Genomic DNA, 19,095 nt, shown 5'->3' on the forward strand with positions numbered 1-19,095 from the left:
AGCACCCGAGAAAATATTTGAAGAGATTATAGTCGAAAACTTCCCTAATATGGGAAAGGAAATAGGCACTCAAGTCCAGGAAGCGCAGAGAATCCCATACAGGATAAACCCAAGGAGAAACATGCTGAGACACATAGTAATCAAATTAGCGAAAATTAAAGGAAAAGAAAAATTATTAAAAGCAAGGGAAAAACGACAAATAAGGTACAAGGGAACTCCCATAAGGTTAACAGCTGATTTCTCAGCAGAAACTCTACAAGCCAGAAGGGAGTGGCATGACATATTTAAAGTGATGAAAGGGAAGAACCTACAACCAAGATTACTCTACCCAGCAAGGATCTCATTCAGATTCGATGGAGAAATCAAAAGCTTTACAGACAAGCAAAAGCTAAGAAAATTCAGCACCACCAAACCAGCTCTACAACAAACGCTAAAGGAACTTCTCTAAGTGGGAAACACAAGAGAAGAAACCCAAAACAATTAAGAAAATGGTCCTAGGAACATACATATTGATAATAGCCTTAAATGTGAATGGATTAAGTGCTCCAACCAAAAGACACAGGCTCACTGAATGGATACAAAAACAAGACCTATATATATGCTGTCGACAAGAGACCCACTTCAGACCTAGGGACACATACAGACTGAAAGTGAGGGGATGGAAAAAGATATTCCATGCAAATGGAAATCAAAAGAAAGCTGGAGTAGCAATACTCATATCAGAATAGACTTTAAAATAAAGAATATTACAAGAGATAAGGAAGGACACTACATAATGATCAAGGGATCAATCCAAGAAGAAGATATAACAATTATAAATATATATGCTCCCAACATAGGAGCACCTCAATACATAAGGCAACTGCTAACAGCTATAAAAGAGGAAATTGACAGTAACACAATAATAGTGGGGGACTTTAACACCTCACTTACACCAATGGACAGATCATCCAGACAGAAAATTAATAAGGAAACACAAGCTTTAAATGACACAATAGACCAGATAGATTTAATTGATATTTATAGCACATTCCATCCAAAAACAGCAGATTACACTTTCTTCTCAAGTGCACACAGAACATTCTCCAGGATAGATCACATCTTGGGTCACAAATCAAGCCTCAGTAAATTTAAGAAAATTGAAGTCATATCAAGCATCTTTTCTGACCACAACGCTATGAGATTAGAAATCAATTACAGGGAAAAAACGTAAAAAGCACAAACACAAGAAGGCTAAACAATACGTTACTTAAAAAACCAAGAGATCACAGAAGAAATCAAAGAGGAAATCAAAAAATACCTAGAGACAAATGATAATGAAAACACGACGATCCAAAACCTATGGGATGCAGCAAAAGCAGTTCTAAGAGGGAAGTTTATAGCAATACAATCCTACCTCAAGAAACAACAAACACCTCAAATAAACAACCTAATCTTACACCTAAAGGAACTAGAGAAAAAAGAACAAACAAAACCCAAAGGTAGTAGAAGGAAAGAAATCATAAAGATCAGAGCAGAAATAAATGAAATAGAAACAAAGAAAACAGTAGCAAAGATCAATAAAACTAAAAGCTGGTTCTTTGAGAAGATACACAAAATTGATAACCCATTAGCCAGACTCATCAAGAAAAAGAGGGAGAAGACTCAAATCAATAGAATTAAAAATGAAAAAGGAGTTTCTGTAAAAGGTGTCAGTAAAAGAAGTTACAACAGACACCGCAGAAATACAAAGCATCCTAAGAGACTACTACGAGCAACTCTATGCCAATAAAATGGACAACCTGGAAGAAATGGACAAATTCTTAGAAAGGTATAAGCTTCCAAGACAACCAGGAAGAAATAGAAAATATGAACAGACCAATCACACGTAATGAAATTGAAACTGTGATTAAAAATCTTCCAGGGGCTTCCCTGGTGGTGCAGTGGTTGAGAGTCTGCCTGCCGATGCAGGGGACACGGGTTCGTGCCCCAGTCTGGGAAGATCCCACATGCCGCGGAGTGGCTGGGCCCGTGAGCCATGGCCGCTGAGCCTGCGCGTCCGGAGCCTGTGCTCTGAAACGGGAGAGGCCACAACAGTGAGAGGCCCGCGTACCGCAAAAGAAAAAAAAAAAAATCTTCAAACAACAAATGCTGGAGAGGCTGTGGAGAAAAGGGAACCCTCTTGCACTGTTGGTGGGAATGTAAATTGATACAGCCACTAATGGAGAAAAGAATGGAGGTTCCTTAAAAAACTAAAATAGAATTACCATATGACCCAGCAATCCCACTACTGGGCATTTACCCAGAGAAAACCATAATTCAAAAAGACACATGCACCCCAATGTTCATTGCAGCACTATTCACAATAGCCAGGTCATGGAAGCAACCTAAATGCCCATCGACAGATGAATGGATAAAGAAAATGTGGTACATATATACAATGGAGTATTACTCAGCCGTAAAAAGGAATGAAACTGGGTCATTTGTAGAGACGTGGATGGATCTAGAGACTGTCATACAGAGTGAAGTAAGTCAGAAAAAGAAAAACAAATGTCTTATATTAACGCATATATGTGGAACCTAGAAAAACGGTACAGATGAACCAGTTTGCAGGGCAGAAATAGAGGCACAGATGTAAACAACATACATATGGACACAAAGGGGGGAAAGTGGTGGGTGGGTGGGGTGGTGGTGGGATGAATTGGGAGATTGGGACTGACATATATACACTAATATGTATAAAATAGATAACTAATAAGAACCTGCTCGGGCTTCCCTGGTGGCGCAGTGGTTGAGAGTCCACCTGCCGATGCAGGGGACATGGGTTTGTGCCCCGGTCCGGGAAGATCCCACATGCCGCGGAGAGGCTGGGCCCGTGAGCCATAGCTGCTGAGCCTGCGCGTCCGGAGCCTGTGCTCCGCAACGGGAGAGGCCACAACAGTGAGAGGCCTACGTACCGCAAAAAAAAAAAAAAAAAGAACCTGCTCTATAAAGAAAGAAAAAAAAAAAAAAAAAGAATTTTCTCATAAGTCCCACTCAACAATTTCTATTGAACAGTATCTCCTGTTTGGGAAATGTAATTATTTAGCTGGATACATACTGTATAAAGGGTCACTTGGAAAAGCAAAGAAACTAGGATCTGGGAGTGAGGAAAGAGCGAGAAAGGAGAATGGATATTAGGTGGGCAGCTTGCGTCTCTGTCCAAGGTCCCAACCCAAATCCCCTCTATCTCTTACAGTCCGGCCTCCACCTAGCAGTCAGAGCAATTGTTTTTTTGCTTAAATTTTAAGGCAGTACCTTTACAGAGTGGAAAGAAAAAAATCTAGCAGTATAGCTGATACTGCTAGATACTGTACTGATACTGCTAGTGTAGCTGATACTATAGTAAAAAATGTCCCTCTCTCACCCCTACTCCCCACTCCCTCAGTCCAGAAACAATCTCTGAATTTTCAACATGTGAACCAGACCATAGCATTTTCCTACTGAAGACCCTTCCCTGGATCCCAGAGTCTGCTCTCAGGCCCTGCCCTCCTTTCTGCCCTCAGGTCACGCGGCTCTCCTCCTGGCTCATAGTGGGAGGTCCTCTGGCTTCCAGTCAGTTACTGAGGGCACTGCCCGACAGCACTTCCCCTGTTGTTCTCTCCGCCTGGAACACTCTTAAGGGCTCATTTCAGTTCTATTTTGTCTGGCAGCAAGTTTTTCTCTTTAGGTCCAACCCTGGTCAAGGTATCCAAGTCCTGTACCCTCCAGTGAGGGGCCCAAACCCCTGCACAGCTGAATTCCATGGCTGTACTGTCAACAACCAAGGGACATGATGGGGCTGGTCCAGGGCACTGTGGGAAGGGGGGAAGGGCTCCTGACCAAACACGGATGAGCTTAGGAGCTGAGGGATCATTCATTTATTGAATATGTATCAAGGGAATTCCCTGGTGGTCCAGTGGTTAGGACCCAGTGCTTCCACTGCAATGGGTATGGGTTCGATCTCTGGTCAGGGAATTAAGATCCTATAAGCTGTGTGGCATGGCCAAAAAAAAAAAGAATACGTATCAGGTGCTCTCTCCTATGACCTGGTATCGGGAAGATAGAAGAGAATGAGATGAGCATGTTCTCCTGGACCCTCTAGACAGATCGAGGAGACGTAATAAACAAGAAAACGAACAAATAAGATCGTTCCAGGCTGTAATAAGTTCCATGAAGGGCATAAACAGGGGATGTAGCAGAAGGTTTGGGAGTAGAGGAGGGCATGCCAGAATGTGTGGTCAGGGAAGCCACCTCAGAGCTCTGAGGATGAGAAGATGCCAGGGAAAGAGCCAGGGGAAGCTAGGACGAGCAGAGCAAGCAGCACGTGCAAAGGCCCTGAGGTGGCAGAGAGTGGTCTGGCCAAGCACAGGGAAGCAGAAGGTGAACAGAGTTGGGCAAGGCTGAGCTGCAGGCTGACTTAAGCCGGGGTTTATTCTAGGAGCCTTGGGAGGATTTTTCAGGAGGACAGTGGCATGATCAAGCTGGCTATGGGACCTGAACTTCATGAGTCCTTTGAGTGGCTTCTGTAATTTTCCGTTTGCAGCGCTGTCTTGGGATAGCATTATGGGGGTTATTTTTGGTTTTCTGGCCAGCTTGGTTAAACCAACAGCAGGATGCATTTTATGAGTGCAGAGCAGCAGGGCAAGTCTCAGCAAATCTCGTACCTGCTTTTCTATGACCTTGGGGGTTGTCTCCCCAGGAGTGACACTCGTGCCCCCTGAATGGGGTACCCTTATCTTTGACATCCCGCCACTCAGCACCTCTCCGTCTTGCCTTCCACTGAGAGTAGATACATCAATCAGGGCTCTCTAGAAAAACAGAACCAATAGGAGATAGGTGATAGATAAATAGAGAGGTAGGTAAGTAGATGGATGGATGGATAGATAAATAGATAGATGGATAGATAGATAGACAGATGGATATTGAAACCTTTGAGCCAACCTGGGCTCTTTGGCTCTGTTGCTCTGGGCAACTCTGTGTATGTTGGGAATATTAACATCCACCAACTATCTTTTGCTTGAAGATGAAGGCATTTGACTCGGGCTGAGCATGTCTGAATTTGGGAAGGAATAAAGTTCTGGGCACCTGGTTCCCAATCTTGGCCTGGAGGCTGGAGTGAGAAGCATGGTTGAGCCCAAACCTCTCCCCTCTGCTGTTTGACTCTCAGCCTTTGCTCAGTGACTGTTGGTGAAGTTCACTGCCAAAGTGACCTGGGACTCGCTGGGCAGGAGATGCCTCACCACACTGGTCCCTTTGCCTGGGGGACCTCAAGAGGTGTTCCTGTCTCCCTAACTGCAAGTCTTGGCTGTGCAATCTTTGCTTTTTCTTAATCAGATACCTCAAGATCACACTCGAAGGGTCTGACCCTTCCCACAGACTCTGCTGAACTCTCACCCCACAGCCTTTCATAACCTCCTGCTTCTCTGTCTTGGTGGTTTGTGTGGTCAGATGACGCCCAGCCACAGAGACAGGAAAAATAAGCCCAAGGGGAAATGAACACGTCCCACATATCCCGTCTCGGATAAAGCGCAGAGGCAGGCCCTGGTTGTTTAATGGTCCCACCACTGTTCCCAGGCCTGAAAGAGTGTGTGTGTGTGTGTGTGTGTGTGTGTGTGTGTTAGCATGTGTGCACATCACACCAGGCTCATGCCACGCATGCTGTGGGGATGGCCAGCTCTGCGACTATTTTGGACTTTGGTTCAAGCCTTTGCCCTGGACAGTCAGCCAGTGGGCAGTCCCCCCAGCTGAGATCCGTATGGATGGGGCTCAGAATCAGCCCCACCCCGGAGGACCTTGACTCTCAACCTGAAGAACATGCTCGCTTTCGTTTGGGTTCCCTCAAAAGCGAACCTTGAGACAAGAATTGGGTTAAGTAGTTTATTTGAGATGTGATCCCAAAAAGCGTGGGGTGGAGGAGTGAGACAATGACGAGAGGAAAGAAAATCCAGTGTTTATTAACAGACCAGCTCTGGCTTTGGGCAACTAGTGTTCAGTCCTACTGGGGACCCTCTGAGAGGCTCTGTGGAACATGCCTCAGAGTTGTTCCACCAGGGGGAAAGGAAGCTGTGGTGTATTCGTCATCTGTTTTTTTAAAAAATAAGTTTTATTACGATATAACTGTCAGGACTTCCCTGGTGGCGCAGTGGTTAAGAATCCGCCTGCCAATGCAGGGGACACGGGTTCGAGTCCTGGGCTGGGAAGATCCCACATGCCGCAGAGCAACTAAGCCCGTGTGCCACAACTACTGAGCCTGCGCTCTAGAGCCCTTGAGGCACAACTACTGAGCCTGTGTGCTACAACTACTGAAGCCCACGTGCCTAGAGCCCGTGCTCTGTAACAAGAGAAGCCACCGCAATGAGAAGCCTGTGCACCACAATGAAGAGTAGCCCCTGCTCACCACAGCTAGAGAAAGCCTGCACGCAGCAATGAAGACCCAACGCAGCCAAAAATATAAATAAATAAATTAATTAAATATAAAAAAGATATAACTGCCATACCATGCAATTCACCCATTAAAAGTATACAATTCAATGTTTTTTTTGTATATTTACAGACATGTGCAACCATCACCGACCATAGTCAATTTTAGAAGACTTTCGTAGCCTCAGAAAGAAATCCCACACGTTTAACTGTCACCCCTATCCACCACCACCCCACCTCAACCTAAGGAGCCACTAATCTACTTTCTGTATCTATAGATTTGCCTATTCTGGCCATTTCATATGAATAGAATCATATAATACGTGGATTTTTGTGACCAGCTTCTATCACTTTTCAAGGTTCAGTCAAGCTATAGCATGTATCTGTACTTCTTTGATTTTTATGGCCGAATAATATTCCATTGTACGAATATACCACATTTTGTTTCTCCATTTGTCCATTGATGGACATTTGGGTTGTTTCCACCTTTTGACTATCATGAATAATGCTGTAGCATGTATCTGTACTTCTTTCCTTTTTATGGCCGAATAATATTCCATTGTATGGATATACCACATTTTGTTTCTCCATTTGTCCATTGATGGACATTTGGGTTGTTTCCACGTTTTGGCTCTCATGAATAATGCTGCTATAAACATTTGTGTACAAGTTTTTGTGTAAACAAATGTTTTCATTTCTCTTGGGAATATACCTAGGAGTGGAATTGCTGAATCATATGTAACTCTATATTCAATCATTTGAGGAACCACCTAACTGTTTTCCAAGGTGGCTGTTCTGTTTTACATTCCCACCAGGAGTGTATGAGATTATCAGTTAGCTATTGCTGCATAACAAATTACTCCAGAACTTAGCAGCTTAAAAAAATAAATATTTACATAACACACTTTTTTCAAGGGTCAGGAATCCAGGAGCAGCTGAACTGGTGGTTCTGGCTCAGGGTTCTAGCTACTGTCTCTCATGAGACTGGAATTATCTGAAGGTTTGACTGGGACTGGAGGATCCTCTTCCAAGGGGGCTTGCTCCCTTGCCTGACAAGTTAGTGCTGGTTGTTGGCAGGAGTCCTTAGTTCCTCACCCATACACCTTCTCCTGTGCTGCTTCAGTATCCTCATAACATGGCAGGTGGCTTCCACCAAGAGCAAGTGGTCCAAAAGAGAGAAGGGCAGAAGCCTCAGTGCTTTTATGATCTAGCCTTGGATGTCACACACCATCATTTCTGCAATTGCATAGTTCAACCCTACTCAGTGTGGGAGGGAACTACACGGGGTGTGAATACCAGGAAGCGAGGCTCATTGGGGGCCATCTTGGAAGCTGCCTACCATGTGGGGCATTTATCCATCCATTCCCATCCCTCCATAGGAGGGTTGTTTCTGGGGAGTTAAGTCCCTGGCACTTTTGGCCTAAACCAGAAAACCCTGAAGACACTACCATGCTAAAGAACACCCTCAGGCGGAGAGAGAGGTTCAGGAAATTGTCACTGTGTATGAGCTGTATTTGCAGATGTTTACAGGAGATAAATGCAGGCTGCTGACTTCATCTGTTATAGTGATCAGACCCGTCCCACGTCAGGTCTCCTGTGTCCTCCTTCCTTGCCGAAAGGCCCACCACCACCCAACACTTGCCTTCATGCTAACATCCCTCCCCTCCCCTGCCTGTGCGTTCTTATCTGTTCCTCCCTTACTTGGTCAACAGCTGTTTCAGCAGATTCCACAGACTTCTTTAACTATTTATTTGATTTTTGTTTGTTTTATGATTATACAAGCAATACACATTGCTGAAAATACAAACAACACAAAAATATATTATTTAGGAAGTAGAAGTCCCTTATAATCCCACTCCCTAGAAACAATCACTGTTCCCTGATTGTTGTATGTTCTTCAACAATTTCCTGAGCATAAAAACCTACCCTAGTTTTTTTTAAAAAAAACAACAACCTAGTAATATACACGCCTGGGATCCAACCCTTCCTGCTGCTATGTTTCTTACAGGATCCTCTTGGCAACATATCTTGTCTGGGTGCCTTTCTAGGGCAACATGTGTAGATCAGCCTCCATCTTTCACATGCATGTACAGTGCCAATTAATATGCGTGTTCCACCATTTATTGTGCCCATTCCCTATTGACAGAGATAGCAGATGTCTTTGGGGTCCCCTGTCTCCTCCCCTTGGCCTGACTCTGATTTCAGCCTCAGCTGGGGAGGGAGGGTCCCTGCTCAGGCACATGCTTTGCATCTTCCTCTTTCTACTCCAAGACCTTCTCTGGCACACAGGAGCCCTCTGGACTCTTGTACAAACACAGTCAGGGAGTACAGGGGGAGCTAAGAGCTCTGGAGGAAGTCAATTAGAAACCAGCTGTCTGGTCCTACAGGCAGATGACTCTGGGAGGCATGCAGGGTACTCTTCTTTCAGGAGCTAAGATAAAGAAAATTTAAGTTGTCTCCAATTTTTCATTATTACAGACAAAGTTATAACTCATACCCTCTTACACTTATCTCTGTATTTTAGCTACTATTCTTTCCCATAAATTTTTGGAGGTAAAGTTGCAGGGCCAAAGGGATAAATCTCAATACTTTGGTGGCTATTGCCAATTTGCCCTCCAGAAATGTTGTAATACTCATCCATGGTGAGGGAGCCTGTTTCCCTCTATCTTGGAAGCTGAGTGCAGTGAGGAGGGTGTCCTGCATGCTTCTCAGCTAGAGGAGGGGAGGGGGCAGGGACGGCTCAGAGCTAGACTTGAGTGGGTGAGGAGGGGTTGGCACGATTGGTTACATACTGAGGGGGGTCCACCTAGTAAGTAAATATGCTGAAAATAACAGAAGGCACATTTCTCACTGTCAGGGAGGGATAGTAAAGGATGAATGCTGTGGTGTTGGATTGGAATTAGGGGTACTGATGTCCGTTCATGTTTTTCAATGTTTATGGCTAGACATACAAATAAATATTGATGTGTGCATATATGTGTGTTATGTTTACCTACATGTATATTTATGTTTATACATGTATTCCCTAGTTGGGCTTCCTGAGAGGGCCTGGGGGCAGCAACACCCTAGTAGTAATGAGCACACATGGCACCCAGATCTTGGTTTCTAAACTCCAGTCTCTGCTAAAAAGAACCAGAGCTCCTTGGAAAATGGCTGATTCCAGACTGGTGCAGGGAAATACATGATGAGCCTGGAATATCTGACTGTGCCAGAAGACACAGAAATATTTATGATGAAGACATGTGAAAAGGATATAGCAGGCAACTTGAAGCGGTTCCCACTGGCCAAATCTGGGACAATTTAAACATGATAAATAATGATAATGGATTATTATTCATTGAATACAATAAGAAATCCTGAGTCCACAAGGATATAGTGAGAGGAAAATTTTTTATCTTAGAGTACAGTACCAACTAATCAATGAAGGAATGATAGAATTAGAATTACCATTTGGCAACCAATAATTAATTCATCTAAGAATCATAAATGAATGCTAAAATTAGTGGGTAAGAGTCTGATGAGAAATGGGATATTTACACAATCTCAAAGTATCTTCCATAAAATACAAACTAATCCCAAAAGGAAACGTAGTAGCTTTCTAGAGGAGAACCCCGGCAGGTACCACCCTAATCAAGGGAATAAAATTACCATTTTCAGTAACAGGGCCAATCAAAGCTGGGTGCTACCTCATAGGATGCGATGAAAAGGGCAGATCTCCCTTTCTATGATATTCCCGCCCAAAATGTATAACTTGAATGTATCGTAAGGAGACATCAGCAAGCCCTAATTGAGAGAAATCCTACTAAATAACTGGCTTGTAATCTTAAAAAATGTCGAGGTCACGAAGTCAAGGGATGATTGAGGAACTGTTCCAGACTGGGACAACTGGCAGAACTTGAAAGGGTTTGTGGATTAGCCGGCAGTAATGCCTCAGTGCAGTTCCTGAGGTTGATGGCTGTGTTGCGGTGATGCAGGAGGGGCTCCCCGTTTGCAGGAAACATGTACTGAAGTATTTAGGGAGACTGAGCTTCAGGCCAACAACTTACTTTCAAAAGGTTGAGGACAAGAAGTCTTTTGTACTTTTTTTTTTTTTTTTTCCCCAGCTGCACCGTGCAGCTTGCAGCATCCTAGTTCCCCGACCAGGGATCGAACCCGCGACCTCAGCAGTGAAAGCGTGGAGCCCTAACCACTGGACAGCCAGGGAATTCCCTTTTTGTACTATTCTTTTTTTTTTTTTTGCGGTACGCGGGCCTCTCACTGTTGTGGCCTCTCCCGTTGCGGAGCACAGGCTCCGGACGCGCAGGCTCAGAGGCCATGGCTCACAGGCCCAGCCTCTCTGCGGCATGTGGGATCTTCCCGGACTGAGGCACGAACCCGTGTCTCCTGCATTGGCAGGCGGACTCTCAACCACCGTGCCACCAGGGAAGTCCTTTGTACTATTCTTGCAAAATTTTTCTGGAATGTATTTTGTCATTAAAAATGCCACATGTACCCCGGAGTCTGTAAGAATTATTTCATCCTCACAGCAGCTGGGGAAAGATGGTTAATGAGGCCCTGCAGCTCACACAGGCAGTCGGGGCAGCAGGGGTTTCAGCCAGGCTTGTGCTGTCCTTTTAGGTCATTCAATGAGGGATGTGGCTGGTCAAGGTCAGGGCTTTGCACGGGGAGTGAGAAGTGGGGAGAAATAGAGAGGATGGCGCCCTCCCCACGGAAGCAATACTAAAGCCTGTAAGTGCCCACAGGCCCACGCTGTTAGGCGTGATGCATCCCCCGCCGACACAGGGGCCACACAGGGGATGGGATCTGGGTCCAGGCTCCTGGCCAGAAGCCCCTGTTTGCCCCTGGTGGCCAGGAAGTGCCCATACTGGGCCTGGGCAGAGGTTGCCCTTCCATCCCGACCGCTGCACGAGGACCAGGAGTGGGGGACCATAGGGCAGAAGGCCCTGTACCTGGGGGCGAGGAGGAGGGAGCAGAGCAGGCTGGTGTTGTGGCTCCTGGCTCCTCGCACAGGGCCTGGGATCCTGGGTGCGTGGTAGGGGTGACACAGTGGAGAGCGTGACAGTTGGGGATGACAAAGTAGCAGCGATACGGAGGGGGCCTTGGGGACACCAGGGCATGTGACCAGCTGCAGTGCATCTCTGTGTCCAAGTCTTCCCCACCTGTCCTTGGAAGGCTTCTGACCAGGCTAGGCCTGACCCCAATGAAGGGCTTGGCCCGAGACAAGCTACCAGGATTAAGCAAGGAACTGCATTTTAAAATAAAAAAATATATATATATCTACATATATAATTATTATAAGAAAAACAAATGTTGACTGTTGAAAAAAATCTGTTTAACGGAAAACAAAAAGAATTATCTCTCCTCCTCTTACCCTAATCCACTCCCCAGAGAGAACCCCTGGCAACTTCAGAGCTGAGGGCTGCTGGGTGATAATATCCGTCTCAAGGCAGCTGGGAGGAGAACTGACATTGTCTACTTGAGGACAGGCTGTTTACAAGTCCGCCATGTTTTTGGTCCAAATGGACCAAAAAGGATTTCAACTTTCAGTTCCTGGATGTGGCCCCCTCAAATAGGAGTGTGAACTGGTCCTTCCAACTTTGCATAACTGGAATCTCTTATTTTCTTTGCAGACACGTGTTCTCCTGGGTGTAGTTTTCCAAAAAGGTTTTGTTGACACTTGTGAGCCTGTTGGGACAAGCCACCCCACCCCTAATGCCAGGCTCCCCTGTGCCCATGTGAGCGCCAGCCCCTCTCTCTGATGCTGGTGCATTTGAAGAGGCCTTGGACCCCTGGGTGGCAGAGACTTGTGTGCTTTGTTTTGGTTGCTTGGCAACAGCACGTCTGCCAGGGGCTGTGGATGCCCCTCTGGGCGGGGCATCTGCCTTCCTCCACTCCAGAAGGCTTGAAGGCTCACCTGTCCCAAACAGTGAGAGTGCTGGGGTAGGATCCAACTTCACAGCATCCGGGGCGTCACCCCGGGGCAGGGGTCCATCAAGTGTCTCAAAGAAGTAGGGACATGGTCCTGGACTGGGGCTCATGTCCAGGGGACACAGGGCCGCACCACCAGCCCTTTCACCTGCAAGGGGTCTTCAGCTACCTAATGGTCTTCAGGAAACCCTGCCTAAATTAGCCAGAGCCAGTTTTGATATTTGCAAACCAAGATCCTCATCTGGCACAGGAGCCCACCATCACCTGCGACAAGAATTTCAGCAGCAGCATTCCTGGCACGCCGCCTTCAAGCGCACAGACTCCTGGCCTTCTTTAACTTTGGGTCAACTGTACCCACACTGATGCCTAACCCCCAACACACTCTCCGTGTCCCTGTGTTTTGTGCCCTTCGCCACGTCTAACGATTGCTGGTGGATACAGCCAGCACTTTTCACTTACCTTGCGATAACCCTAGAAAGACTCACGCACAAACAGTTGTCACTTTTTCACTGCTTTTAGGTTCTTTAATTTATTTTCTCCAATTTAATGTTATTTCCTTTGTAATCCTGAGCCTCTTTTTGCTAGCACTTTGAATATTGCTTTTGTATCTATTGGCTTGAAAGCAGTCTGCCTTGGGAACGGCAATACTTGGGAAGAGAGGTAAAGTGGTAATCAGACCAGCTGGAAGTGGTCTGCTCTCTATAATCACAAAGTGCTGAGTGGAAAGATATTATTCTTGCCAGGCTGACTGTTCCTTCTACCCTCACCCCTTGGTATGCCACCGCCTATGGGAAGGTAGAATTAATAATATTCATGGAACACTTTGAAACTAAACCAGAACTGAAGTATTAAGCGGTAAAGGGGCATTATGTTTGCAACTGACTCTCACAGAGTCCAGAAGAATTGCATACACGCATATCCATACACACAGAAAAGGATTTAAGAAATGTAAAATTTTAACACTTGGTGAATTAGTGTCAAGGGTGTATAGGAATTCTTGGTTGTATTCTTTCCACTTTTCTGGAAGTGTGAAATTGTGCCAATGTCAAACGCTGAGAGACTGGGGTCGCTCGGAAGCAGCTCACGGCCCTTCGGCAGGAGGGGCCGGACGGCCCCAAGTGGGCCTCTTCATGGGCAGGACAGGCGGAGGTCTCCGAGGTCCAGCTGCAGGGCCTGGCCTGCCCATGCCCCCCACAGCTTTGTGTGCTCCTTCCCTCCCACTGGGGCCAGCTCTCCAGCCCCAGCTTGCTGGGGGCCTTCCCCCACAACCTGCTGAGTGACGCTCCTCTGTCTTCCGGCTCCCATACCAGCCCTGACTCCTGGCAGTTTTCTGGTGTCTCCCAGAGAATGCTGAGCAGAGTTATGACCACCATTTCTTGAGTGTGTCAGACCGAAGTGTTTTAACCCATGTTATCCCGCTGAATCCTCACAGCACCCTGACAGACAGGTGCTGTTCTTGCTGGTTTACAGACCAGGAAGCTGGGGTCTGGCGTGCACAGTCTCTGGCAGAGCGGCGATTCTCATCCAGGCCCCATTGTCCCCTGCCTTCCTTTACTGTCTCTCTTCTTGGGAGTAGGCCAGTTTCTGTGAGCGGAACCAGGAATGGGGGCTCGGCAGTACTGATGACCACACAAGCTGCACGGCTTACTGAGGTGCATCCCAGCCCCCCACCACCTTGTGGGACCCAGACCTTTCCTCCTCTCTCCTGGCCATGGCCTGGCTCCGAGCCAGCCGAGCAGAGCCAGGTGGAAAGGGCTCTGACCTGGGAAAGTGCCCAGGTGAGCACAGCGACTCTCCTGCTCGGATGTTTGCTGTTCCCAGCTCTCCGTGTTTGCTGAGCCCGATTACTGGTGGGTCCCGGGCTGTCCCCCTTGCCCAGGCTGCAGAACTGCCCCTCCGTCCCATCCAGCGCCCCAGTGTCCCCAAGCTCACCTCATCCTCCTTGTCTCATCCCCGAGGGCAGTAAAGCAGGCGGGGTGGGGTTTCTGGACCTCCCAGGAGTCAGCAGGGTGGGGATGGCTATGGGACTCATCACGTGCCTCAGGCCCAGTGAGCCCTGTACACGCTCCAGGACCTGGGAGGTGTGCCCACCGGCTCCCGGAGGTCCCAGTGGCACACGCTTGGCAGATTTGCTGTCGTGTGGAGTTGGGCCCCTAGCACCCAAGTCTGGGTAGATGTCCACCGGCTAAGCTCAGGAGACTGAGGTATACACCCAGAAAACCTGGCACCCATCTAGGCCAGGCCTCAGCCTTGTGGGAGTCCCCGGCCGGACACGGCCCTGGGGAAGCCACCTCAGGATGGAGAGGGAGGCAGTAGATGTCATGGGGTTCTGATGGGACATGCTGCCGTGGTGCTCTCAAGCTCCAGCCCGGAGGCTGGGACACCCAGGGTCCTCTGGTCAGTGCCACAGTCATGATGGCCACTGGGCCTCTCCTTTTGGGGGGCTACCCTTTTAGCATGACATGGTGTTTGACGGCTGCTGATGCTGTGAAGATGCAGCCAGCTGTAGGAATTCCCAACAGGCGGGAGCCATTCTCCCTCTGGAAGACAGAGCTAAGGTCCTTCCCCATCCTTTCCTGGGCTCTGAGCGCCTCCAAAGGGTCCACAGTGGGTTTCGGGCCCTCAGAGTCTGTACGAAGTGGTCACAGTGGTGTGCGTGGGTGTGTTCCATTGAGGGGGGTAGGGGTCGACAAGGCTCATGACGTGCCAAGTGCGGTCTGTGACCCCATGGTGGGCTGTCTTCCCCTCACTGCTCAACTGATGTGATGGCGGCCCTGATCTTGAAGTTTCCATCCAGCCAGGCTCACGCATCTGAGGCTGAGTAGTTAAGTCTCAGGGACACCCCAGAATCCTTTCCCCCAGGGACATGGGCACTGTGTGTCCCTGTGCTGCCTGCAACCTCTCTGTGCCTGGGGCTGTGTTTACATGTGGAGCTCCTGGGAAGGCAGCGAGGGGGACAGGATCTAACTCCCGGTCTCCAAGACCCGGACAGTGACTCATGAGGAGGGGGTGGGGCAGCGAGAGTCTGAGGGAAGAAGGTTTTGCCTCCAGTTAACATTAAATAGAAATAATCCCACGCAAATCCCACCCTACGTTCTTGAGTGCTGGCCCTGTGCCAGCCCTGGGCTGAATCTTTGCAGTCCGCGTCTCACAGCGAGCACACAGTAGTGGTAAGGATGGTTACACGTCCTACAAGGCACAGAGGGGCTGAGTCTCTTCCCTCTACACAGCTCACAGCAGCCTTCCTGGGGCCTGGGGCTTTATACTTAACCCTTCCTGGTGCTTCTCACAGCGAGATTCTGGGGCCTGGGGCTCTCTGGAGGGTGTGTGTATCAAAAACGAGGATTTCTGGATCTCGCCCAGACTAAGTAAATCAAACCTTGGGAAGAGGCCCAGGAGCCAGCATTTCAGCCTGTGAGATCCACGCTTCTAAGCTCCCTAGCAAGTTCCTGATGAAATAACTTCAGCTAAGGAGCTGGTTGGAGGAGGCGGGCCAAGCAGGGAAGGTGCCCCCTGCTGGGTTGAACAAGTGCACAGTTTGGGGGAGAGGAGGAGGCCTCTTCCCTCTCTACAGTCTCCTCCCTCCTGTGGACCCCCTGCGGTAGGGAGAGAGGAGCAGGGGGAACATTTGAATGGCTGAGAGGTATTTGGGGTATTTGGGCTGGGAGAACATAGTGACAGGGGACCAGGAAGGCAAGTGGGGTGGGGAGGTACGAAACCAGACTAGATTTTGGTGTTCTTTTTCAGAAGGGAGTGGGGGGCCCTACAGAAGGTTTTCAAGAAGAGGAATGCCGCGGCTTCCCTGGTGGTGCAGTGGTTGAGAGTCTGCCTGCCGATGCAGGGGACATGGGTTCATGCCCCGGTCCGGGAAGATCCCACATGCCCCGGAGCGGCTGGGCCCGTGAGCCATGGCCGCTGAGCCTGCGCGTCCGGAGCCTGTGCTCCGCAGCGGGAGAGGCCACAACAGTGAGAGGCCCGCGTACAGGGGGAAAAAAAAAAAAGAAAGAAGAGGAATGCCATGGTTGGGGTTTCAGGAAGATGACTGGGCTGTGGGAGCCCAGACCAAAGGAAGAATGGAGGTTCCGGCAGCAGTCCTGTGGGGTGCTGAGTACTGGACCCAGGGGCTGGAGGACCCGAAGGGAGAGAGCGTTAAGGGAGAGGGCGTGGAGACTGCGATCCTGGGACTGAGATAGACGGGGAGGAATCCCATGTGAAGCCTAGGAGGCGGGGTGAGACCTTTAGGGGCTTGTTGACTTGGAGGGGCTGGTGGGACCTCCTTGGAGGTGCATTTGAAACGTGGGGCAGGAGGAGGTGGGATCTGGAGGGACACCGTAATAAGGGATTAAGCTAAGAGTCAGCACGCTGGAGCGCAGGGACATGGTGTGAGACCCAGATCATTCGAACTTCATCTCTCTGAGGCTCAGTTTTCTCATCTGTAAAATGGGTTGTTGTGAGGGCTCTATGAGGTAAGGGTGTTCCTGGAAGCGCCCCATCAGACACTTGGAAACACAGTCGCTACGGTTTGGGTGGCTGCGGGGGGCCCCAGACGGGCGTGTCTGGGTTCAGCGGCCGGGTGGGCTGCAGGGGCACCACTGCCCCCTGTTGGCGGTCCTGGCCAGAGCGTCCCCGACCTCTGACAGGCGGGGCGACCCGGCGGGCTGCTAGTGCACTGGCCGCCCTCAGTCTGCCCGTCGGCTCGCTCTGGCGCCGCGTCTGTCCGTCGATCGATCCGCGGACGCCTGCCCCACGCTCGGCGGGTGGGCTCTCGGCCCCTGGATCTCGCGGGGCGCAGACTGCATGGTAGGTGAACGGGATGCCGGCGTGGGCACGGGCGCGGCTGGAAGAGCGCGCAGGCAGGGTCTCCCCAGGGCTATAGGGATCGGAGGGCGCGTCGGGACGCCCCCCTTCCCGGGGGACTCGCAGCCTTCTAGGGTATTTCTGTCTTTTTGTCGGCCACGCACGCCGCGGGGCTGGGGGCTCCGGTGCAGCGACCTTTCTCGGGGGAGTAAGGGAGTAAGGGAACCTCTCTCGAACCTGGGTTGGCGCCTGCGCATTCCCAGCTCATCTCCTCTGTCCCCGCCCGGCTCCCGCAACAGCCGGCGTAGGGAGTGCGGGTGCGGCGGGCGCGGGCGGAACGTTTGAGTGGATGAAGATGCCCCCCGATTCCAAAGTGCGGGGATTAGGGGTAAGAGAGGCAGGGAGGCTGGGGGAGGCTTCTGGGTGGAGGCTTCGGTGAGGAGAAAGATACTCAGGATTAAGAATACTTGGGATCTAGGAGAGAGACGGACCTGAAAAAGAAAGTCGAGTGGTAGGTGCGCAGGTACATGGGCCACGGGAGCCCCAACCCCCCATCTGAGGACAGGAAATGGAGCCGAAAAAAGAATCGAGGGAGAGGATCCAGGAGCCGAGCCTGAAAATCCGCAGTTGCTCCGAAGGGAGGGGAGGTGGTGGTGGCGGGCTTGGGGAATAGGCTCAGAAGGGCAGCTCCTGATCTTTCGCACCAAGACACATGCCCAGTGGAATCCCGTTCAACCCCTGCCCCATGTCCCTTAGACTGTCCTTCCCTTGCCAGGTGGGAAATAAGGATCATGTCACTATGCACCGAAGCTGAGCACCTGAAATGTGTCAGGCACACTCCTGAGAACTTTATTCTTTCATTTAATCTTCCCAGAAACTATGAGGTAGGCTCTACTTACCCATTTTACAGGTGAGGAGACTGAGGCACAGTGAGGGCATGTCACAGAAGAGGATAGCAGAGCTAGCATTTGACCCCAGGCCAGTCTGTTTAGTTCCATGGCCTGGTTCCTTAACTACTATATCTGGTGGACTGGCAAAGAGATGGGAGCTGGAGAAAGGAGAGGGAACCCCAGAGCTGGCAGTGTCAAGGGTGTCAAATATTCCTACTTCAAACAGTTCAGGTGATAGAAAACAGAAACAAGGACCAACTTTTGGATCAGCACCATAGTTTTTGGCCTTTTCACTGCCTTGCTTGATCCCCACCATGACTCAGTCCTCACAGTGAGTTGATGTAATCAGGCCCTTCTGTGCGTCAGGCAGGCCCTGTGTCAGGCAGGCCTTTCATGTCTTAAATTCCTGGATCCTTGTAATATGGGAACAGCCACAGAGAGATCACCATGCAAATAGTCCCACAGTTGGAAACTGGGGAGGCTGGATTTGAATCCAGGCAGCTGCTTCCAGAGACCTTGCTCTTAAAGACCATGTGATACTGTGCATTGTGCCCATTTTACAGATGCCCAAACTGAGTGTCTCTCCCAAGTCCATGACTTGAAAGGGGAGAGACCCAAAGGGTGACTGCTGATGGCATAGCCCATGCTTGAGCGTCTCCATCACTGTTCAAAGGTTTCAGTAGATCGTGAAATTTAAAATTGAAGTCCCACTTTTTATCATTTTAAAGATATACTTGTTCTTGTTTTTTTTGGCCACACCGCGCGGCATGCGAGATCTTATTTCCCCAACCAGGGATTGAACCTGTGCCCCCTTCAGTGGAAGCACACGGTCTTAACCGCTGGACTGCCAGGGAAGTTCCTAAGATGTACATTTTTAAGATGAAATTGTGATGCATCTTACAATGGATGGCGGTGTTTTTCCTTCTCAGCGGCACACGATATATCGGCCTTCTTGGTGTTGATGGCATCTTTGGTTTGACGAATAACAACAGAACCAGATTCCCTGAGTGACTTTTCTGGGTGTCTCTCTCTCTTCTGTTCCACAGGCTCCTCTCTGCCT

The 19,095-nt window shown here is 49.2% G+C and overlaps 1 protein-coding gene across 1 annotated transcript in view; it reads right to left on the minus strand.

Annotated features, from left to right (window-relative positions):
• TEX44 (testis expressed 44) overlaps positions 1-12,458 on the minus strand; it is a 36,077-nt gene extending 23,619 nt beyond the window's left edge. The window contains 1 exon segment of the mRNA XM_060302635.1: positions 12,335-12,458. Coding sequence (XP_060158618.1) covers positions 12,335-12,458 — 124 coding nt within the window.
• Positions 12,459-19,095: the final 6,637 nt, after the last annotated feature.

This window comes from Globicephala melas, chromosome 7 (assembly GCF_963455315.2).
Source record: "Globicephala melas chromosome 7, mGloMel1.2, whole genome shotgun sequence".
NCBI lineage: Eukaryota > Metazoa > Chordata > Mammalia > Artiodactyla > Delphinidae > Globicephala > Globicephala melas.